Source organism: Ptychodera flava, chromosome 15 (assembly GCF_041260155.1).
Source record: "Ptychodera flava strain L36383 chromosome 15, AS_Pfla_20210202, whole genome shotgun sequence".
Lineage (NCBI taxonomy): Eukaryota > Metazoa > Hemichordata > Enteropneusta > Ptychoderidae > Ptychodera > Ptychodera flava.
In genome coordinates this window covers 19,865,943-19,891,837 of record NC_091942.1, presented here as the reverse complement: position 1 = coordinate 19,891,837, position 25,895 = coordinate 19,865,943, and the positions used below count along the sequence as shown (strand labels likewise).

The window sequence follows — 25,895 nt, the reverse complement described above, 5'->3', positions numbered from 1 at the left end:
AAATCATAGCCAACCTAGGGAGTCCACATCAGAAGGTATGGGAATTTTCTCTCCACTCAACAGCTGCCTATACTTAACCTCGGCAGTTCGTCCCTGCCACTACTCCTAATGTATTGCCCAATGAAAGCGGGTATAAATTAAGTTTAATTGCCAGCAACCAGCCTTCTTATTCTGCATACTTCGCTCCAGCTCTCTCTCGCTCCCTCTCCCCGTCGCTCGATCCGGGGTCCCGTGTTTGCTGTAACAGCGAAACGACAGAAACATTAAATCGTCGGGCCAACATTGACAGAGTGGTTTTTTCCGCTAAACTTTAATATTAAACAACATTAAATACAGATGTGTGTTTCCCGTGCTTCAATTGCTCCTCCTATGAAATCAGCCTCTGTCAAAATAACCGATGACATGGGTGAAATATAATTCCCATTTTCTTCTTCTTTTTAATTTTATTTTTCAACCGTGCGATTGTACCCGAAACCTTTCAAGGAATTATAATGGATTCTTCAGCATCGTTATCAAATAACAGTCCTTGATTGATGCAGAGGCCAGCGCAGTTAAATAGTTTTATCTTGAGCGTTGCCTTATCAAACGATAAACGCATTTAAATAAAAAAGACAGCGACTCTCAGAGTATGATCAAGATGATTGATGATGAGCTTGTACTTCTGTTCCAAGTCAACATGTCAAAAAGGGAGGGCGAGAGAGATCACTCGGGAGATAATATTGGCTTATTTATTGACTTCAAGGTAAAACATGGACTATGATGTGTTTTGCCACTCAGGCTTCTCACAGATTGATTCTTTGTAACGAGAGAGAGAGAGAGAGAGAGAGAGAGAGAGAGAGAGAGAGAGAGAGAGAGAGAGAGAGAGAGAGAGAGAGAGAGAGAGAGAGAGAGAGAGAGAGAGAGAGAGAGAGAGAGAGAGAGAGAGAGAGAGAGAGAGAGAGAGAGAGAGAGAGAGAGAGAGAGAGAGAGAGAGAGAGAGAGAGAGAGAGAGAGAGAGAGAGAAGAGAGAGAGAGAGAGAGAGAGAGAGAGAGAGAGAGAGAGAGAGAGAGAGAGAGAGAGAGAGAGAGAGACAGACAGACAGACAGACAGACAGACAGACAGACAGAGACAGAGAGAGAGAGACAGAGACAGAGAGACAGAGACAGAGACAGAGAGAGAGAGAAACAGAGACAGATACAGAGACAGAGACAGAGACGGAGACTAACAGACAGACAGACAGAGACGAGAGGAAGTGAGGGGAGGGGAAGAGTCAGAAAGACAAGCAGACATACGGGCAGACATACAGACAGAGAGAGACAGAGAGAGAGACGACACAAACATTCAAAGAAACACGGAAAGATAGAGATACAGACAGACAGAAAGAGAGACAAAGAGAGACAGGGACAGGTAGATGGGTGGAAATACAAGCGATGGGCATCACTAGTGTGTCCTTTTATGGTGTGAGGGTTAATAAAGTGACCAAGGATAAGAGATAACTCAATGGAAAACTTGAGACACGAAACAGAAAGTTTACATTGCCGTAGGTCTGCATGGTTACAACATAGTGCATTGCTTGAAAACGACTTAAAGACATACTGTAAACATGTAAACGTTTACCTTAAATATTCTAGCTTTAAAAACCTTTCCTGGCAAGTAAGGTTAGCTCGAGTACGAATTTTCAATTGAGACTAACTTTTCAGATTAGTGTATGCATATTGTAATAGTTGAACCAGTTATCGCGAAACCTATGATGCGACTAAGTAATGCTGTACGAGACGATGAAACGTACTTAATACACGAACGCGCATCTGAAATTGATTAGATACTCATGCCCAGTTCTCCGTGATGTTTATCTAGGGATACTTTGTTATTTAGACGCGGACGCTGTGTCAATTTCCCCGTGTTGTTTCAACTGCTTCTGTTAAAACACCACCTATCTCTCGTGATGCGGTGATGCCGACCGGTGAACAAACAGAACTAGGCGAAGGTACTCGATAACATCCCCGATTTTAAGATCATACCGGATAATATTAATCCCTCCGCCATCATCAAGCAACAGGTTGCAAGAAAAAGCGCCGTGTTTCTCCTATTTAATTTTTGATGATGTGTGAATACAGCAGTAATTTGTTTTCGACCGGGGCTTCATGCAGAATTAATGACGGCCATGCATAAATTATTACCTTATAACGCGATAAAGTGTACTATATCATTTGAGGAAAAGTGGACGTGCATAGAAATTAAAACACGCATAATGATTCACATGAAACGAATGCCCGCCCGTCTCTAATCCTTTTAAATATTTCAAAATTATTGTGAATTAATTCTCCGAAATTATACTGCGGCTAGCAGAACTTTCTCGTTTTGTCAGGAATTGTCAGGAATCTTAGTCATCTTCTCTTTCCTCTTAAAAATTAGTTGTGAGCCCTCTATCGACGTCAAATCATCATTCTCACAAAGGGACTTGATTTGTAGAAACATAGACAGAGAAATGTAACTTTAAACGAGTATTTATTACAGTTACAAAGCCATTTTTCACAAATCTGCCCAGCAAACACTTGTTTTGCAACGAAAATAATTTGATTTCTAAGCCCCTCTCAATCACATCCGCCGATATGATTTCCGTACGGGTAGCTGACGGAGATAATCGCCGATAAAATGTCTACACCTGTCGGTATGGCTTTGTCGTCCACTCCAATCTTAATCCCAATTAATTAAGTGCCACTGACCCCGCACACTTGACACGTGCCCTGGCCGATAACTGCCCAGGTCGATGCAGGGGGGCGTAGAGCCAAGTGTTTACAGGCAGCACTTCACAGCTTTGGACACGGTCCTTATCATGTATATGGTGGTAAAGTCCGAGAGGGAATCGGTATTTGTCCCCCTAGTTTGGATATCAACACCTGCTCTTGCTTGTTTACTCTTTCCATGCCAGCAGCTTGTAAGAGTGTTTACACTCGAGATACGGCGCTATATCAAGACAAGCGCAAGATTTGGAAAATTTCTCCCCGACGCTTTTGAGCCATGGTTTCAGACAGGTAAAAGCGACGTTTTAGTTTGTCAGTCTAACCTATAAGGGAATACTTGACCTTAAATGCAACGTCCTATATATCACCCTGCGCCATCTTCGTACAGTAGACAAACGTACACCTATACATACGTCTACACACGGACACAAAACAAACATACCGTACTTATACACAGATGCATACACTCAGGTACACAACACACATACATACATACATACATACATACATACATACATACATACATACATACATACATACATACATACATACATACATACATACATACATACATACATACATACATACATACATACATACATAAGAATTACACACGCATATATTATATATATATATATATATATATATATATATATATATATATATATATACATATGGATATAATACATGAAGATATATGCTCAGTATAAATGTAGTTGCATCTAATTTCCGTCAACATGTTGGAATTGCACAAATTAGTATTCAACTCTTACCGACAAATCATTAACCCTGTCTTGTCGACACATCAAAACAGCCCCTCGCGCTTGAACATACATTATTCAGTATGGTGAGCGATCGAAATGTTCCGTACTACTCAAAAACGCTGAAGGCAGAAAAAAAACAGATATCGGCAGAGAGGAAACATATTCTACTGCACATGAAATATTAAAAGTTTAAGAATTATCTATCATGTCTATAAAGCTAATTCACAGTAAACTATACTAATTCCTCTTGTTTAATGGGAAGGGTGTTCAGGAAGGGGAAATTTGTCAAGACTGACGACCATGGCCCGCCTCTCATGCAGCTAAAAACGCTGGACGTTAGCTGTTGCATTCGACAATTCTACTCATAAATTCAGACGCTATAAAGCTTAATATTCAATTTGTAGTTCGTGACATACCACATGTAAGTTTTCAGAATTATAGTAAGGCCACATTTATTGATCCGTGTTAGATTTCACCTGTTGAAAACGACCTCACACGGCAATTGATAAGTATTTTGTGTTTATGCGTCAACAGCCATGAACCTGAACATGTAATTTTATTTATGCTGATGGAAATCTACTCTCAAATTTCTGTATCAACGATACGTCGCAGGCTCCACTGCTATGTAACGAAGTTTCCTCAAAATCTCGATGATCTTTATGAAGCGGACCGTCCACTGTGCTTCATATCGATGTCTTTGACATCATTTCGATAGAAGTAAACCGCAACTGAAACTGAGTCTATTGTCACACCGCAAGTACACTACCCCCTCCCAAACCACACATACACATACACATCGTCGAATGGATCACTCAAGTGATAACAAGTTTCATGCTACAAAGGTTTCTATTTTGCCACCAATCTCGGGCGAAATAAAGAGAATTTCAATGTAGCGATGACATTAAAATACGTGACACTGGATGATCGCCAAGGTCATTAGAGGAGTGGATCTTGAAGCATCGGCTTCCGTCCTACTTGATAGCGTTCGCATGTCACTCTTGTGGATGTTGTTTGAAAAAATTTAACCTCTTCACATCAGTCTTTGTCTTGAAGAAGTTGAATAATTCACCCGGCTCCTGAGTGCATCCTTGTCCTACGACGTTTAAGCGAGTCAAGTGAAAGAAATGACGGCCACTCAATACAACCCTTTCCAGCCATGTTGAGCAAAAGCGCGCTGATCCGAATGTCAATGAAATCGACGTTTGTCAAGTTGTTGAACGATTTTATTGGTTACACTGTGTCTCAAAGCCTGCATGTGGTTACACTTTAAATTGTCACAAGCGATATAGATACACTGTTACCAATCATTAAGAAGAACACCTTTTGTCTCAGACCTGATATCACGTACATATAAAAACTTAACCATAGACCCTCGAGAAACCTGAAAAGTATTGCTGTTCCGATCGGTGTAATCGCGCTAATTAGACGAAAAGGGTTGTAGGTCTATTGAAAAAAGTCACTGGTTTAGAATTAACAAAACTTTAACCCAACTTATCATTATCGAACCCTCGGAGATTCTCCCAATGAAAACTAATAATCCGACTTCATACAGTGACTGCCTTCATTCGCTTGTAAAGGATAGAAAGCTGTGAACTTGACACACGACTTCGTTCTAAAGAATTCTCTCCTTGATTGTAAGACTCGGAAAGAGTGACTCCCTTGCGTACAGAGTATTTAGGAGAACAAACATTACCTTAAGTTCGGTAAGGAAATACAAGTATGAGAATAACGTGACATTCTCACTTGAAATGGGCAACTGATGTACACACGACGTCTTTACGATCGCCGTGACGTGTTGTGGTCGCCGAGAACTGCAACGGAGTTCGAGTTGTAGAGCGCCACCGTGAGTTGACATCCAGATGTGTCATCATCGTAGTTCGAGTTAATCTACTGTGACATTTAAATTCACATAGTTTAGTGGGCATTTGCATTCTGAAGTAATTTTAATTTAAAGCGTGATGAAATGACAGTAATGGTGACTACTTTGGAGAAAGACAGCGCTTACTCGTCAACCCAACCGCTTGATGTCTATTAGAACTCACTCTGACAGGTTTTTTGGAAAACACAGATGTCCATCAAACATATTATAGTCGATAGATAGAAGACGTCAATTAATAACATTTCCGAATCTACGAGAGAGAGAGAGAGAGAGAGAGAGAGAGAGAGAGAGAGAGAGAGAGAGAGAGAGAGAGAGAGAGAGAGAGAGAGAGAGAGAGAGAGGAGAGGGAGATGAGAGAGAGAGAGGAGGAGAGAGAGAGAGAGAGAGAGAGAGAGAGAGAGCATATACGGCACGTCTAATGAGAAGAAATATGATGTATTGCTCAGTTAAAACACTGATTCTTTTCTTTTGAATGCACAGGGAGTTGTAAATGAGTATTTTGTTCATAATGCGCCTCAGGAAACTCTGCAGCAAACCCTTTTAAAATCACGCAAGAGTGAAACCGTGACTGCCGGAGTATTTCAAGCGTATCGCCTAAATTGACCGGGGCCGATGATTCGGTATTACGAAAAAGGCAAAGTTTCCTCCTACGGTTATTTGGTTACCATGCCACAAGTAAGATATAGACTAAACTTTTGAGGACAAACGATTGAATATGTTTCATTAGGAATAAACTCCCCGTCATATGAAAACGTGATGAAATCAAAGATTTCAGTGGCAACCCTACACCGTGTGCACCGATTGGTCCAGTTAATGCTATGAATTGACCTATTGAGGGCGCCGTTCTCACAGCCTTTGGAATGGCGTCCACGGTATTTACCACACACAAGGAGAAACACGGCATGCATGGCATACTGAAATTATCGCAAATCATCGATAATTCCTGTAATGTTTGCGTGATCATCCCCGATCCGTTGACCGGGTTTGAATATAAACGACACAGATCTGTGAATGTTGATTTCGCAACAAATAACTCGTATATTTCGTACATTCGCCACTTTACATGGCCCAAACACCGCCACACCCAAACATCACCCAGATTGGATATTTATTACAGCACCTTTTTTGTCCAATAGTAATAAATTTCATATGAAATGGAAGCGAGTTTGTTTCTTAAAGTTATACACGACTCGAAAATGAAACGTTTAAGCTTTCTTATGTCTTTTCCCAGAATAACAAAATACAACATGCTTGGCAAACGTTTTGGCTTTTAGACCCATATACTCAAATTTACAGATTTAAAAATAGCCCTTCTATAGTTAGCGTTATTTTTTCTTACAATAAGCAAGATATCAGGAGAACTTAATTTTCTTTGAAGGTTTTAGAATCATTCCACAAATTCTGAAAGCTATTGAACAGCGAAGAGTGATGCTGATTTTTTGAAATTTGAAAAAAAATCTCAGTACCCGAGGTGCATTTCGTCACAAGAGAGACGGTCTCTACGTGACTGGGAGACCGAAATATTGCCAGATGTCATCACATTGTATGCATTGCAGCGGAAAATGTCACAGTCGAATTGTTTATACGGGATTCCTAGGTGCGCTAGATCGCTCAAATACTATTACTCCATCAGTTTTTGAGATCTCTCTAGTATTTCTTTGATCGTTCGTGACGACCAGACTGTGGAACGTAGAATGACACTCTACAACGTAACTCGATCGAGCATTGCGCTACAATCGAACCACGTAATCCTATTTTCATTTTCTAGAAAATACGATTATGGCTGCACCGAGCTAACCAAGAAAACTATATTCTTTTCGATTACTCTTGCTCGGAGAAGGACGTTGGTTTATAACGGGTCGCGTCTTTACTACCCACAGCACATAATCGAACAGTGCAAGCTCATTAATGTTGATCAATTTTCATAGATGGAAAATACGAAGAGTTGTCGGGACGAAATGACGATGTCGTTAAAAAGGATCGTCAAACAGTGGGTATGCTGGCAAGATCGGTTTGTTTGATTGGAAGTCAACTAGGGTTTTGACCGAGATCAATAAATCTCGGATGACAAAAATGAGGCAGAGAAATAAACGGTTAAAATCACTTTACAAGGACCATAAATATGTATCGAGATAAGATAAAATACTCTAGCAACCCTTTTCCGTTTATCATCTCCGTTCCTATTTTATGCCTAAAACTACTGTAATGTATGTATGTGCGTGTTCGTACACATGCATATAGGCCCTATAGATAGATACATAATACACGTACGTACTATGTATGTATGTATGTATGTATGTATGTATGTATGTATGTATGTATGTATGTATGTATGTATGTATGTATGTATGTATGTATGTATGTATGTATGTATGTATGTATGTATGTATGTATGTATGTATGTATCTATGTATCTATGTATCTATCTATCTATCTATGTATGTATGTATGTATGTATGTATGTATGTATGTATGTATGTATGTATGTATCTATCTATCTATCTATCTATCTATCTATCTATCTATCTATCTATCTATCTATCTATGTGTCTATGTATGTATGTATGTATGTATGTATGTATGTATGTATGTATGTATGTATGTATGTATGTATGTATGTATGTATGTATGTATGTATGTATGTATGTATGTATGTATGTATGTATGAATGTATGTATGTGTGTATGCATGTATGTGTATGTAGGTAGGTAGGCAGGTAGGTAGGTAGGTAGGTTGGTTGGTAGGTAGGTAGGTATGTCCTTTATAGCCTTTTGGGTATTAGGTATGAAGACGCATGGTTTGCTGTTGGGGAAATGCAGCCCGGGCAATCCATCTTAGATTAAAAATCATGTTAACGGAATAGAAGTCGTAACTTTTTTGTAAGTCGTATTTTAAGATCTGTTGTTTTCTCCATCTCGCCAGAAATAATTACTCAGGTGGGTTATTTTTTAGTCACGCGACAAGATCTGCCATCCAAGTACGATCACAGGACAAATAGTATATAAGTAAACATAAAAATGTGGGAAGATAGGTGACAGTGATTGAAGGCAAACGCTATCTCGTCACGACGCAAACCCAAAAAATAATACTGTTATATCTGAGTGAGGTTATACGGTTGTCTTTGCATTCGTTTCGCGTTTTTTATTTCACTGTTGTTTTTCTGTTTGATAAGAAAATTATAGCAACATTTAAAAAAGAAACGTTGCCGGAATAGTCGGAAAAGCATTAGTGATTAAATTTTAAAATTTTTAAATATTCTATGTGGTCCTAAGTGAGATAGACATCCTGTTATGTTAGGAGTTTTTTATAAGTAAGCTTTCTCTTTCTCTACTATATTCACTCAGAGAATATGTTGTGCAGTCGAAATAGCCTTACTGATCTCTTTTATATGTCTTTTGTATACATGTCACGAAAGTTTGCCGATAACAGCGTACTTTTGTCTCGACATTTTGTTGACAACGAGATAAATATCGAGACATTGAATGTAGTCCTTCCCTGGTCCCATCGCGTAGTGTTGAACACGGGGCGAGGAGATAATGACGGCAAACCAGGTCGTGTGACGATATTCGAGTCCCTATACTTCTACAGACATGATATTGCCTTCTTTCCCCAACCGTCTGCGTCAAGCGTGTAACAATGGCAAATCGAATCCTGTGCTACTTGTGCACAGTGTCACAGAATCTTAACGTCAAACTTAGTAATATTTTTGACGCTCATTCTTAGAAGCCTGAGACATTCACTTGTAAGTTTTGAAGTTTTCTATAGGTGCAAAGACCAGAAAAGTGAGTAGAATTCAGTTCATATCGGGAGCACTTTTATCGTCAGTGTGTCACTGAGCATTTTTTATCCAAAATAGGCTGTTCTATATTTCCATTTTTAACGGAAACAACATTTCATCAATGGCAAATAACATATTTTGAGGTTCGCCGTATTGCTACAAACCAACAGTTCAATGCCTCCTCTGCAGAATGTACGAAGCAGATTTATTTCGAGAAGTCTGGGTCTCATTTTTCGGGGCACGGAGGGAACGACCGTGTTCTGGGCTATTGGAGGGAGGGGTATAGTACCATCAATAAAACGGTCAGTAGCTGTAGTTTTTAATGATTTGTTTCACTTTTTTTTCTTTTATGACAGCTATAATTTCTTGCTCTACTCCAAAAGCATGTTAAAGCATCTGCTAGTTAGCTTGCTAACTCAGCGTCGACGACTATGTAGACTTTACCTTTATTGTTTACATTTGAGTCCGGACCAGAATTCCCCTGTCAACAATTAAGCTTACTCTGCAGTTTACACATGTATAGGCCGGGCTGACAAACTGAATATCAACAGGCTTAGGGAGTAGGGTAAGAAACTGTAGGTGAAATTTTTAAAAAATAGTTAAAAAAGATCATCAAATGTTCAGCTACTGCTCCTTTTCTCAGGCTGTCGGTCAAGTTGTTGAAGATCTAGCCAAAATTGCGGTGTAGTGACAACGTACTTTCTCAGTGCCAGCATGGCTTTGTGTGGCGAGAATCTGCTACGACTTTGGGGGTTCTGATTTAGCCTATAGGTTGCGTAATTTAATACTGTCACGATACCCAGAAAGCAAAGACCATGAAGACTGATGTATCTTTTTATTGTCATGACGACATCGCGAATTACGCGACTGGTAATGCTTATCTGTGTAGCCTACCTGTGACACTCAGCGTGCGCTCTGTTCAATGCAATTACAGCCGTCAATGCCTTACTTTGTCGTTTACTAGTTTAGGCAAAGCTAGCCAGTGCTATAGGGATGAGATTATTGGGAATTCAAAACTACCGTCCATGTTTCTCGATTCTATACCTAATAAGCGAGGAAATATAGAATGGTTGTAGGTCGCAGTAGTGGTCGCCTTTAGAATGCTGTAGTGTGCGAAGTCCGACGTAAATAAAATGGCGGCGCAGCGGGCGCCCTCAACGAGTGCACTTGCAAGACTGGAAAGCAGATGTCTGCCAAACTTGTCATAGACAATAGAGGGGGTGAGGGGGAAAACCTCCGCTGTCTATGGTCAACGCAAGTTTTGAACGTAAAACAAAGTTTAGATGTCTGCCAAACTTGTCATACTGAATTGCGATGGGAGCGGCCGGAATCCCCAATCAGATTCTTCTGTAAAATTGGCCAATGACAGCCATGGATAGAATCGCATAGCAGACTTTATTTTGCAAGCTGCATAAGTAAGGCCAACAATTTTACTCCCACGGTCCTGAAGTGTACTACAGACGAATTTTCTATAAATAACGCCATCGTCATAGATGAGGTCAAAGCTTCAACTCACACAGCCAAGACAATCTCGTCGTCTGAACGAGTCGATACAAAGTTAAAAGTTAGACCACGAAGTAGTAAGGTCGACTTCTCATGAATATTTTACCGCCTAAAATATTAATTAATTAAAATGATGGAGAACTCTTGTTTAATCCCATTGGAAGTTTAAGAGCAGAAATTTCCCTCATTTGGACTCACGAATTGCAAGAAAACATGATAAGAGAAAGTATGAGAATTTCGTATCCTCCTATTGTCCTTCTTAAAGATAAAACAACTCGGTCTTGAGAATGTTGTCGGATGAAAGCGCAACGTTGCTCTCAAGACACTCATCCATTCACAGTGTTTCAATTGGGTAAAAACATTGGCAACGTGCATACGTCTCTGTCGAAGAAAAAAACTGCGCATGTCTTCAGCCGGCTAGTGAATCTCTCCTATGCATACTAAGTAATGTTACCCATAATTCGCTTTGATTTGTAAACACTGAGATCTCTAATTGAACTGAAGCAAATATCTTCTGTACAAAGAACAGACTGGTCCATATTTCAAGTTTCTGACAGCACTGTTTTGAATATCATGTCTTTTTGACTTCCCACTTTGAATAATAAGAAGATCAACCCCTTTCCACGGAGGAGATAGTATTTTGTAATTTTGCCAACAGACAATTTTGACAGCCATACAAAGTATTTGCAAGAAAACTAGTAATAAGTTTCACCTGTATTAGCAAAAGAAAGGACATTGATTGTTTTGAATGTTCATGACAAAGAGGTGGTATGATGAGACCATCTCAGTTGCTGATAACTTTACCTTGAAAAGTGTGAAATTTCTAGCACCTACAAAACATTGGCTTCTAATTCGATTTTCGCCGGCACCTGTCTCTCATTATCATGTACTGTCATATCTTTAAAGTACCATTTTGGAGGTGCGATGTTTGTGTTAAATCATGCCTCGCAGTTTAATTTGCCCAGACCTGCGTCACCATCCCTAGGAAAAAAAGTGTTGTTTATTTTTTGTTTATCTTGTACATGTTCCTGAATAACCTGCGACCGTTGGAAATACAAAATTGTTTCTCGAACGAGGCTGCGGGTCATCGAGGGTCATTTTTGCGTGATCAGAGAAGGCAACAAACACCGGAGAAGGAATAAATAGAATTTTATTAACTAAAAATCTCATCAACTACAGAAGATTAGAACATTAGGCACAAGTGATATCAACTAAATAAAAGATAACGAGACTTCATGCATGCTATGACGGATTTTTTAAGTGTTTTTAATTTCAGATGATTTCTATAATTTTTAACTCACATCCTTGCTACAAACTTGAAAAAGAAAAGTTAAAGGAAAGACGTCGAGTTATATGTATTGTACACGTAATGAACATTGATCGTACCAACGGCAAATCATTATGGCCGCCATCTTGTGACCGTGATTTCGACGAACCAATAGGACGTCGTCATCTTCTCGCGTCATCTCTGGATAGTCCAATCAACTTGTTCGCCTCAAAGTTTCCAAAAAAGCAAATCCAAGCAAGCTCACGAGAATATCGGCGCCTCTTCTTCCGATATTAAATACGATATGCTAATATCTAAGTCCTACTGTCCCAGAAAAAATATCATCTTCACTATCCATTGTTGATATTCATATTATTTGGAAAGAGGCTTTCTGGGGAAAAAAGCTCGAAAATTTATCATCCTACATTTATCACAGCGTGTGTTCATTCATTTTCAAAAAGGATTCATATTCACAGTCAAAGCGTACTTTGTGGAACCGCTAACTGCGGGACAGACACAGGAATGGCACAAACAAAATGCTTATGAATATCGTTCTGAAGTGTCAAAAGCTGAAGAATTTACATAGGTCAATGGTTGAATACGACGTATCGAGGGGTCAAAAGCTGGAAATAACAACAGCTATATCCATTCCAATCATTTGAAAGCTCGGAGGTGGACTTTTTTATTTTTACTTTTACGAGTGTAAATACTAGCATTGAGCTTCTTTGGAAGATTTCTCGAACCTCAAAATTGTTCGGCGGTCAAATCAAAGTAAAATGCACGAACGAAATTGTGTGAAAGTCACTATGTGTAGGCAGATATTATCATGAAACTGCTTCAACAAACGCCATACCTAGAATGAAAGAAAAGAGAGAAAAAAATGTTTTAAAAAGGGGGCGCAAACATCATGCAACCTCAGTAAATTTAAAGGGACAATATCCGTAATGTGTTCATCTATTTGTGTTTTTTATTCTGTAAAACGAAGATGCATTCTTATTCTTTTCTCAAAAGTATATGGAAATCTAGGATATCAATCTCGCCAAAAAGAATGCGTTGCGCACAACATCTGACGTTTATACCGATGAACACTATCCGTAATGAGCAGTAATTATCAACAAGAATATTTAGTAATACACACATAAAAAATTCGCCATGATTTAAATAGTGGAAGGAAAATGCATTCACAACAAGAACAAGAAATAATTGAAAATACACGAAAGTTATGATGCAACGGTTAATTACAGACTTTTACGACATTACATAGAGAAACAAATGTATGCAGAAACACACATGAAAAGTACATGTCTCTCTCGAATTTTATAGAGATTAAAACATGTGCACGCGTTAGATCGGCCATAAATGATTCATTCTATTTGGAAGGTTTAATGTACCGAGGGTGTTAGTGTTTTGTTTTGGTTTGCTTTGTTTTGTCAAATAATTCATACTGAGCGACGAATTCCACACTCTCGTCAAAAATGAAAATGACTGTTAATGAGGCATCAATAAATTAAAACTCGGCGTGTCGCAAAGGGCCTTTAATCGACGGACGTCGGCCATAAACTTGCTTTTATGATGAAAATTTACAACCGCCTCCTCATCAATCCGAAAAAGGGAGCATCACCGAGATGGATGGGTTTAAAGAAAACGTCTCAAGATTTAGAGTTATATCTAAAGATTAATTAGTTCTTGAACGACTAACAAATCAATAAGCTATAAATCAATGAATTGCTTTTAGAGATCCACGGGTAAAATTGTCTTGAATTTATAACTGTTATACAGAGTGTGTCCTTCAAATGTAAAAGGCTACGTGCTGCTTGTAAATGATAATGCATCAAGAAGCCTGGCTACACATCAAAATCGCCGCCTGCTCTCGTGTCTCGCTAAACCTTCCGAAAGAAGACGCAGATTTTGAGTAAGCTTACAAGCCCCGAATAATGTCATACGACGTCTCCTTGATAATATCGCTGAGTCAACAAAGACGAAGCCATGTTTACAATGCAGCATTGCCGACACGAAACCTAACCTTTCCAGGGTTGACAAGAATCGAGTGATAAGTGTTCGCATTAGTCGTGTCATCTGCGTGACGTCAACTCGGAGCTTGGCGATGTCGATCAGGGAGACCGTGACACACGCTAGGGGGTTCGGCCCGGGGTTTTGGTTAGCTGATTCTATCCCAGTTTTCAATACACATATTTAATAAATGTTATACACATATTTAATAAACATTACACATATTTAATAAATTTAATAACTGCTTTAGCTTTTGTCAAACTACGGGCAAAAACTGTCGAGCAGAGGACTTTCCTAAATTGAAGAGTTTTTTCTCTCATTCGTGTTTCCACTGTCGCGTAACATGGGCAGATATGTTCAAGAGATGGGTGTGACACAGGGAGCGTTTGGAGCAGCACTTCAACTCTCTTGACAAAGTTCGACCACCTTTAAAAGAGCTGAAAAATATTTGAAGGGTGTCGATCGTCTTGACACAGTGGAATTTATCGGACGCTTTAATCATTCTATGATAATGGAGGACCCCTATTTTGAAGTGCTTTTCAAGTAACATCCATGAAAAAATAACTGATTGAGATGACAAGCATTCCTCGACGTGTTATCTGTCTCTGTCCTCGACACAGACTGTCCCTAAGGCCTTCCGGTTGCAAGATCTTGATTGTCCGACATGTTCAACAACGGCTTAAAGCAGGGCAAGCCGACTTTACTGAGGTAAAAAAAATCGAAGTCTCATTGGCCACGAGTTTAAACAACTGATGGCTGGCACCTCAAACGACCACTTTCGGTCCAAAAAGTTGCGCATGCGCAGCTGACGATATTTCATTTGTGCATCACCATAACGGTCCATAATCTTTTCTGCACCTGTCCATTGCTAAAACACCCAGTCGTGAAATCAACTTACATCCTATAACGCATGCGTATAACATGCACTGTTCTTTCATGATACTGAAATACAGTCTGAACGCTAGGGGTGCAATTTGCATATGCAAATGCCATTTCCTTTCGAACGGCACTCAGCAACTCAGTCTGTGACCGTTGGCTGGCTAACACAGTTTTTCAGTCGCTCCCAAATCCTCATTTTGTCGCCGATAATTATCATTGGAGACCAACTTCATCTCTTCAATTGGATTTTCTGAGAAGGTAAGTGACTTTCGGAGCTCTGTTTGAAAAATTAAAGTGAATTTTGCGATTTCAGCGATTTTTCATAGTACGATGTTATATGTCGAGCGCGGACTTGTGTTGCTGTACCAACTACGGTAGCATGAAATTATGGCCCAAAATCAAGCATAGTTCGTGGAATTATACTATAAATTAGCTTTTTACCGCAGAATTTTGTCTGTTCATGCCAGGAATTTGATGTTGGGCGGCAAAGTTCGCCGCTGTGTTTTGCCGTTAAAATCCAATATGGCGCCAAATCAACATACGTTTACACGTACACTGTGTACTCGCATACGCTCATAGTGAAATAAATCCCCAAAATGTGCGTATTTTTAGGTCAAATGTTACTTTTTTGGGGGAAACTATCATCAAGTGACACTTTTAGGTTGTAATACGTAAAATTCGTGTCACAGTTGTTTTTAATTATTTTCCTCTTTTTTTTTTTCAGGGTCATCACAGTCCGAGGATGGCTTCGAAGCTTCCAGCCGGGGCTTCCCATAGAAAAACTTGTGCATGTGACCTCATGGTTGTTCACTTTTAACTTTTTTGACGTAATTTTCGTGTCTGATTTGTCTCAGTTTCGAGCCGGGGCTTCCCATAGAAAAACTTGTGCATGTGACCTCATGGTTGTTCACTTTTAACTTTTTTGACGTAATTTTCGTGTCTGATTTGTCTCAGTTTGTTGCAGTCAAGTCTCTGAGGCTTAAGTATTGATCAAACTTCAGGTTTATTTAGAATAAAATATTTAGAATAAAGCTGTTGTCTTTGCAGTATATTGAATTCAGAACTTATTAATTTTCTTTTTAATTTAACCAACACAAAACCAATCGACACGTTCCAATATTTATTGAAAAATCGTGTCACCCGAGCGGCACTTTCAAAGGCTTCATTAAAGGTGAACTTCTCCGATATGCTTGCACATGCAACAACGACATGGACTTCATTGAAAAGGTCAACTTTCTCACACGCAAACTTCAACAACAAGATTATAGAAAAAAAAGATATATCTCGTATAAAGAAACATGTTAATCTCACCAACCATCGACGATACCTCACCGCTAAAGATAAGAGGAATATGACATAAGAACAAAACTGGTTTACACAACGACCTTCAGTCCATTCATCAAAACCAGGCAAATCAAACAATGTCTAACAAAAAATTGGAAAATAATAGAAGCCGATCAAACACTGGTCAAAGTTTTTCCAGAAAAACCTATCATAGCATACAAAAGGAATAAAAACTTAAGAGACATCCTCGTTCAGGCACAAATCAAGCACGAGGATAAAATAAACACGAACGGTCTGACCAACAAACCACTCAAAGTTCAGACCACAACATATCCATACTAGCATCTCTAGTTGATGAACAATCGCTACTATCAAATTAACATGTGGGATAAATAGCTCCAACACATAACCGTTAACCGGTTCTTTCCCGGGGACCCAGATCACATGACCAGGGTCAAAGCACTATCGATTCACCGGTGTCTCGCCATGTTTCTCCATATCATTAAACCACATTGATCGAATCAATATACCGCATCACTATCAAAGGTAGAAAACGATGTGTAAAGTTGCTCTCATTTTCCTATATATAGAAACAGACTTCAAGATACATAAAACAATTTATAAATTCTAAAATTCTGAGAAAAAAATATACTAAAGAACTGTAGTTGTAGTTAACATAAAATTATTCTCGTTTGTTGTAGAGGCCATCTAATCTGTGGTGAATGTATAATGCCCACTGTAACAAGTACTAGAAAACGGCATTCATAGGTGAAGTTTCGAAGTTTCGCCAAGGGTCTATTGAAAAGTGTACCATTTCCAGTAAAATAGCTCTGTGAAGTTAAAAATTGGTATACACAATCAATGTTACTGAAAAAGACACTGCTGAAATTTGATCGGTGTTCAAGACCCGGAAGACCATTTACTAGCCCCGTTTCTCCTTCATAGACAGACCCAAATCGTGTTATGCAACAGAAACTACTCAGTATACACATCGACAATCTTTTGAAAGTAGGTTTATTTTACATGACAAACTGTTTATATCAGAAACAAATTCCTAAAAAACACATATTACCTATAACATTCACTCAGGTCCGCGGTAAAGCGTGAATATAGGCATGTTTAGGCGACCCATGCTTGTGTGACCCCTGCGTACTACTGCGACCTTTGTTTTGAAATGAAAACGAGGCTATTTTTCTGAGGGCGCTGTTCAAATTACACCCCAGCATTCATACTGAAATATACACTGATGGACCGTATGCAACCGTAAATGGCCGGGGATGGGGAGGGCAGCTCTTCATATTTTAGCGATATCGGTTTAATGCCTTAGGAAGAGGGCAACTATAAGTTAGCAATCAAAACAAAAATAGCTCCGAGCAAGTGCCCAGTCAGGGGACATTTATCATAGTTGCTGGCTGACTTAGTCATAATTCGATCACTTTTGTATTATTTGAACAAGTACACGCTGCTCGAAATTTGAACCACCATGGTGCCAGTGAGAATGATGGTCAACAGTATATGCCTTTAAACAGCAGAGTCACAATTCGTGGGAATCTAATACCAGATATCTGATTAGTTACATAGGTAACTTACAAAGTTGACTGTAATTTGAATCGGAAGGACCCTATAATGATATCAACACTGCGCCTAGGGAACAGGAAATTCAAACTCTCAAAGTTTTACAATACTTCTCTGGTCTACCACTTGTGTTACCTCATTTTGAAGCCCTTGGAGTAAGAAAGATTTTCATAGTCTTAGTTTTTTGAAAAACAGAAAAAAATATTCGTATTCCTCGAGAGTTGACGCGGGGGATGGAAGCCATCATTTTGAATTTCAAGAGTCGGTGAATGCTAAATATGTTGTTTCTCTAGCACAAAATCTTGCATCGCTGACCCCCGATGTTTATTCTTGTTTTTGAAAGAGAGTGGGTGAAAGTTCACGGGGAAACTCCGGAGAAGTTTAAAGTGTATGTCCCGCATAAATTCAAAGTTAATTTTGCTTAAAATGAGCCATGCTATATGATTTTGACATTCCCACTTTATCAAATAATGCATCACCCCAAGGAAACGACGCGGTGAAATATTATTAAAATGCAATATGTTGTGCGACTTTGAAGTTAGCTGCCATTCGGGTCGTTTCGGAATTCGCGGGCATTGCCACCGGAAATGACGTAACTAATAGAATGTACGAGTGAGTGTGTTCACCTCGGCCATAGCGAATGCTTACCGCTGTGGCTTCAACATGGTGAGAAGTTACGCCTTTGGTGGCTGAAGTAACTGCAGCCATTGTCAGTTTATTGCATTTTAGGATGATGTATTAGCCGCATTTGACAAAATTACAAGAAAGGGTCGGAAAAGAGGCATTCAGACAAGCGTTTTCTGCGGTGCACATTTTCGAGTGCCGTGACTTAGAATAAAACGGTTCGGAAGCCAGATGTACGGTAAGATAGACTTTACAATTCCTGGAGTTACTACATCAATTATGTAATCGCAATGCTATACCAGTACGACCATTGTCACCAGAAAGCTTCGCGTGTATCATCATCAACTGTGGACAAGAGCGAGAACAGCAGCAAGACTGCGACAGGTTGCCCAAAACATGTCAAGGATGCGGGGGCCGCGGAGAAGTATGGCCGTGTTTACATCCCCCAAGACTGATCGCCGATTCAGATGCTTTACGAAAGTGATTGTAAATAAATAAATGAATACAAGTACTAGATCCCATGCATGTGTGACTCTATAATTAGTAACGTTAGGAGATATCTAATTTTATATTCCTAAAAAGTTTACGTAGTGATTGACTGACTCTTTGCGAGACTGAACGATAGGTTGTGTATAATACAGCACGGCGCTGCCAGTAACAGTGACACAACGTGTAGCAAAGAAGTTTATACTGTTGACGAAGCAGTCGCGTTGTCGTCATCTGTTCCCTTCTGCTCGACTAAGTCTCCCCTAGAATATTTTGCTTCTTTGAGAATTTCGCAGTCATGAAACAATGAACACTGCGATTTATATCGCTGACACTTAATCAAGAAAAAAACTGCGGAAGCGTAGCTGATCACTTCGTCACAGAAATGGCCGGCTGAGCCGCCCGGCCTCGGGTGCGAGTGTGCCCGATATTTACATCATGTCAATTTTAATTTATCTCTTCCCGAGAATTTGGCTAGACATGTCTTTACGGTCACATTTTTTAAAAGTGCCAATGTTCATGTGAGGTTTTATAACGCCAAACTGAAGATTTTGCGGCGAGAATACTACCTTCAGTGTTTATGCTAACATGACCCTCAGCCTGTTCCACTTCCAGCTGTTGAATGATAGGAAAGATGTGTGTTTAAACGGTGGACAATTTTCAACTTGATCTCTACTACGTTTATCTACAAGCGTCATGGTGTAATTCAAATTTTTATATACAGATTTTGAACGAGGCAATTTGTGTTGAGAAGTAATAATAAGGTTGGATGGCAACTCCAGACATATTTATATTTTGTTAGCTTGCGGTTGTGTGTACGGTGTAGTGCACTGGTGTGTTTGACTGTGGTCACGGTGGGCTTGTCACTGACGCGACGGTCAACAAGAGTTCCGCTTTTGTTCTCGTTTAAGTTAAGGTTCCGACTGTTAAAATTTGCAGGCCTGTAAATTCTGAACAGCTTTGTCATATCTTCTGTGACGATGATATTCTCAGTTGCACTGCTTTCACTCATGAAATTATCACTATCTCCATAGTCAATGCACGAAGTCACCATCACACATTCTATTAGTGACGTCACAGCTACTTACGCCAAAACGGGGCGAGCTCGGCAATTTCCGGAAAATGTCGCCATGATGGAAATCGAAAAGTGCAACTTTTCCCGTGTTTTCGTCGAAATAACATAATACAACCGTCTAAAAACCGCTCAAATAAGCTTCAGTTTGTGTGTAAATGTTTGTTTTATTAATACCAATTTCATTGACAACCAGAACTATAGTATATGCCCCAAGTCAAACGAAAAAAGTCTCAAAATGTGGCAGGACTCACCCTTAAGTCTACGCGTTTGGAGGCGCGTTCGACCTTACGGTACGGAACGCGCCTCGGGGACAGATATTCGGACTCTCAAACTTGTTCATTTATTTTCTGATATACCACTTGTGGTGGTTCATTTTAAAGCTCTCGGTGTAAGAAAACTTTTCAACGACTTAGTTTTTCAAAAATCGAAAATTTTAGATTTTATTTTTTGCTCCATAGAGTTAACACAGGGATAGTGGCCATTTTGAATGTCAAATATCGGTAAATCTTGAGTAATTTGTTTCTCTAGTTCCAAAATTTGCACGGTTACTCCCGAATTTTATTCTTGATTTTTAAAGAGAATGGTTGAAATATTCTTTGAGGAAAGTTTGAACAAAATTTTAAGTCTTTCACTTTCGAGGCGCATACTACCTTAATATACGCACTACGTAAACGAAAATATCTGTGTGATAGAGCGAGCGAGAACTTCAGAGTACTTACGCTGTGCTAACAATCTAAGGCTGTTTGTACACGTATCCGACCGCGCTCCATTTGCACTGGGCGTTGGCGTATTTTCCTGGCGCAACACAGTACGTGAAGATGTTGCACTTGCATGAAAACTTGCTCTTGGAAGCTGGCTTGCATACTTGTCCGACGGAACAGGAAAGCTGTTAGCAAAAAAGAAATGGCAAAATCATCACATGAGAAACAAAATCTATTCAGATACTTCGCGGGGAGGGGGGGGTGTGCAGCATCTTCTGCAGAGATTTGCTTGCAACGATTACAACTTTTCTATTTGCGAAACTTGATTTAATTGAAAAACGGGTATCTTCTAAGAGGCTTTAGGATACCGTTGAAATGATGATAGTTTGGACTGTCATCACGAAATATGCATTTTCCTGGGAGAGCCACTTCAAGTTAACTCGGGGTGGAGAGGTAGGGGCTAGCTTCTGGCACACACCAACTCTACGCGGACAATGGAGAAACAGAAACAGATCTGCATCTCTACGGTCAATTTCTTGTCAGAAAACTCTTTGTTTACTAGTGTGTTTGGTGGGAAATATGTCATTGAAACTTTAGGGAATATTTTTGCGATGGGTCTTACTATTGATGAATAGTCCTTGATTGAAGTGTCGGTGGCGCTAATCGGAGAGTAAGCCCTCCTCCACAAACTGTTCTCATCTTCAAACCGGTCGCCCTCGTCTCCGTCGAAGGCGTCCTCCGCGTCTAGCAAGTCCTCTGATAATCTTTTGGCTGGCTCGAAATACGGATTTGGATAGGCGACCCCAACGTCCACTAAAAGAAGCACGCTCAAGGTGACAAGGGCTATGGCAACTGTCGTCTGCATTGTTCTTGTGCTCTGGCGGGAAAGAACAGAAAGAATTCAAAGTTTGAGTTTTAAGTGTAGGGTATGAACACATTTCGTCTCTGCTAACTTGATTGTCGTTGCAGCTCCATACCATTTGAAGTTTGCCAACAAGATTTCACAACAAATTGAAGGTACTATAAGACCTGTTGAATTATGCAGTTGAGGCAGGGTACACTATATCTAGTTTCTAATTTTAGCGAAATTCCATAGACGATACGAATTCAATCAAACCGATCCACGATAACTAAACACAGAAATCTATTTTTTAAATCATGAAAATTTCACGCACAGGACATCATGAAAAATTCACGCACAGGACATCCGAACGCACTTGCAACTATGTTGATATGAGATCTAATTACGAGTATGTTTTTGTGATTAAACCTCCTATAACTGGCCTAGCCTGGATGACATACAATACAGGACAACTACATCGATAAGACTTTGCGTTTATCTTCAAGTATGTCCATATATCTACTCTATGACAGCGGCCTAATCTATTCATCTATTGTATGTCTGTTTATATGTCCATATCTCCAGCCATCTATCCAAAGGCATCTCTGCCTCTTTGTCAATAGATGGATTGCGTCCCCTATTGCCTTCAAGTTTGTCGTTCTATTTTCCAAACGAGATATTTTAAAAACTTGATGAGATGGAAATTGCAGTTTACGTGTACTTTCAATCGACCAGGCTACTTGCAGTAACGAAAAAACAAACAGCAGATTGTAGGAAATATGTATTCTCCAAACTAATGACATTTCGTATGCCTTTGAGCGGTTATTTCACCGGCTAATTATGTGCTGATAAAGAAGATTTATTACTTCAACCATGGCCAAGTTTCAACGTTTTTGTTTGTAGAACCGTATTGCAAAAAATTTAAAATCGCTCGACATGACATCTTCATTTCCGCTCATCATTAGTAGTTGCGCGGTCCACCAGGAATCGCTAGGTCACTGAACGCTCGGCGTGGGTGTGTCCTGAGTGGTAGCATAGTCTACAATTTGTTTGCCTTTTTTTCTAGAATGTGGAAAGTTATATCTCCGTACAAAAAAGCGTTTCTAAACCTCACCCACACTCTGTCATTTATACGGCATATGCGTAAGTTGTTTTTTTGGTATCGGGCGGATACCCGTATATTAGCACAATATTGAGTCACAAAGCGGTAAATTTAATATGCAAATTGTGCGTTTCGCGACTCGGCTGCAGGGACGCAATATTCTACCCAGCCATCGAGGTAATACTTGGTTATCGCAAATGTTGACATTCATCAGTCGATAGAAAAACACCGCGGGGGTATTTGATGCGTTTGATTGAGGGCCATGGTTCAAACAAGCGGTGTCTTCTATTTTTACTATCGTGATAAGATGAAAGTATACTGTAAATTATAACGTACGTGAAATTATAACCAAATATACGCCTCCTTAACCTTTATCAAGTATCACACCGTAATGTGACTGACAGTAGAAACCACACTCTGAGATGTTCCCGATAATGTAGGTTGTGGAAGATAAAATTCTCCCCGGACAGTCATGTAAACCCCATTAATTCATACATTTGGATGACACATTTGCTGAAGTAAAAATCATAAAGGTGTTGATTACATAGTTTTAAGGCGAAATAATCTGTCCGTCAGCAATTGCCGCGTTCTGCGCACAAAACTTTTTCTAGTTGGCAGCCATCTTTAATATTACACGTAGACTATACATGTGTGTTGTTTGTCTTCTTCTCTTGATTTGGCCTAAAATAAACCTGTCTTCCCAAACTAACGAGCACACATATTTATATCAGAGAGTTTTGCCATGGGACAGGTTGACAGAGTCTGTACGACAACAAAAATAAAGTTACACACTTACCATCTTGCTAGAATAAATCCGCTAAGAAATATTTCAACGAAATCGACATCAATTAATTAGCCTGACACGTGTGCAGAGAGAAACGTGTTCTAGCATGTCTTGCGTTAAACTTTATAGTCACTTTTCTTGATGTAAAATTAGCTTAATGATTGCATATGGTGATAAAATCATTGTGACGTCGTCTTCTAAGTGAGGATAACGATTTCATTTGATAATTGAGTTCCATTAGCCGCCAAAAATACACGGGCCGTCATTGAACACTACCAGCTGTCGTTGTTTTATGTTCTCATTTAAATTTATTTATCACACCAATTTAAACACGGCATTATGGTGCATCCATTGATGGGTTGCATAATTTTGCTTGAAAAAATAGTATACTTAAGTAGGAAAGGACGCAAGGGCAAATATTGGATATCGGCTGGGACTTTTTAATTAACTTAATTTGAAAGCATCCGAAGGACAGTCGGGCTATTCGTTTCTAAAAAAAAGCAAACTCTTTTGTTCACATGCCTCGCTTTGGATAAGTTGAACCACGTCTGCTGGCAAAAGGTTTTTCTCTAGCTGCCTTTCTCATATTAGTTTCGAATTGAACGATCAACGTCTACGCTTTCTCGTTCAATATTGTTATCCTTGAGTTGTCTGAAAGTGTGATTTCCACATGACTCGCAACTGTTTCTTGATAATGACTCAAAGTGATATTTTCTTGTACAAAATGAGGAAAGTCGCCTCAATCTGCAAAAAGGAAAACGGAAAATACAACCACACCATCCTTCCATCCATCCAGCTATCCATTCATCTATCCATCCATCCATCCATTTATTCAATCATTCATGGTTCACCAAAAAAATTTTAAATTGAGAAAGTTTTGAGGTTGTTCTCATCGTGGTCATCATCATCATCATCATCATCACCATCATCATCATCATCATCATCACCATCATCATCATCATCATCATCATCATCATCATCATCACCATCATCATCATCATCATCATCACAATCATCACCATCACAACACCTTTACTGCCACCGCCAATATAAAACAATCATCATTAGAGAAAACCAAAATGGCTCGACATTGAATTGAACCTCAAAGGCGATTTCAGTTATCGAAGAACCAACAATTATTAACAGGTATATGAAATCAAGATCCAAAGTCAACCCTAATGTGGAAAGAATACATGTGATCAACTTTCGAATGCTTTTGATAATCTAACATCTATCCCTCAGTAACCGTATCTCTCTTTTCATAACAACTAGGCTTTGAGTGTATTTCAGGTCAGCATGTATGTATTTAAATGATGAAACTCAAAGTCGGGACACAGTCTTGCTGTGGATAAACTATTCATTCATACACAATTCATTTGCTCTAAGTCTGCAGGAACGGTGTCGTTTCGAGTTCACAAAGGGCAACGCAGTAACAACAGCCGTAGTATTTAGAGTGCCTTTCCCAGGTGCTTGGACGAGGCTGGTTATGGAGCTCAAACAGATATCTATTTATATGAAGAGATGACATTTAACGAACAATTGTGCAACGAAAACACCTACATCACTTGACATTTAATTGTTGGCATTTTACAGCCAGTGCAGCATAAATTAATTTGCATAAGGAGACCTCTTAATGGTAGAGCGACTAACTCCGTACTGAATTAGCGATTGAAGGAGTTGAGACCACTTGAAAATGTATGAACATGGCCGAAATTTCTATTTTTTTAGTTCTTTTACATCTGATGAGAGGTCGACAACGTACGCTTATTCAAATGTAAGTGTTCTAAAATTGTGAGATCATAAATGTGAAAATAACTAATTTGCATATGAATAGATGTGTATCTCGTTTTATCTGTGCATACTTTAATGTCACATATTAGGGCAACAGACTGCTTTAAAACTGTTATCGTCTGATGCGAGATTATTGATACAAATTTATCTCGCGGCATCTTTGACTTTTACCAGCACTTGACGGACGCAGATATACATATACAGTGTATTTTGAAAGATAGAAAAGTGAAAGGTGCGGATTTGGGAGAACCTGAAAATCCCAAATATCGGCTACGTGATGTTTCACTGAAACAGGCTACATAGCAATGACAGATAAGGAATAATGCCCACAAACATTAAAATACCTGGCTATATTTTCATCATTATCTCTTTTTGTTCCTCCACGCTTTATAGAGCCCTGAACTGTCTCGTCGTCACAGATCTCTGCGACTCGCGCCATGATCTCAACATAGGTCTATGCGCTATGCGCGCATTCACCACCACTGCTGACACGATAGCAAATAACTTACAGGGCGGGAAATAGATAGTTGAGCCGCCGGAAATTGAAATCGTTGCAACTTTTGGCGCCAATAAAGATCACCACACTAGCACTGACCTTAACCTAAATGGGGTTCAGGTTTAACTGTCGTATCGTCAGGCAATCATCGCGCTTTTGTATTCAGCGTCTCACAGTATTGAGAGACCGGGTTCAATGCTATTGCACTTACACCTAAACTATTCCACATTGTTTAAAAATATATATAAACAGGACGAATGCTCGCTGCCTTCTCACACCGCAGCATATACAATCACCTTACCATTTCGGGAGACATGTGCGTACAGGCAGTC

General features: G+C 39.4%; 1 protein-coding gene across 3 annotated transcripts in view; it reads right to left on the bottom strand.

The window, feature by feature from the left end:
* Nucleotides 1-11,780: 11,780 nt before the first annotated feature.
* Nucleotides 11,781-25,895, bottom strand: part of LOC139151454 (uncharacterized) — a 55,608-nt gene continuing 41,493 nt past the window's right edge. For all 3 annotated transcript variants that reach the window (XM_070724280.1, XM_070724278.1, XM_070724279.1), the window contains exons 2-4: nucleotides 21,172-21,426; nucleotides 20,568-20,734; nucleotides 11,781-12,768 (exon numbers count right to left, since the gene is read on the bottom strand). In XM_070724280.1, the coding sequence (XP_070580381.1) occupies nucleotides 20,582-20,734; nucleotides 21,172-21,414 (396 nt within the window). In that variant the 5' untranslated portion in view covers nucleotides 21,415-21,426 and the 3' untranslated portion in view covers nucleotides 11,781-12,768; nucleotides 20,568-20,581. The remainder of the gene's footprint in view (nucleotides 12,769-20,567; nucleotides 20,735-21,171; nucleotides 21,427-25,895) is intronic.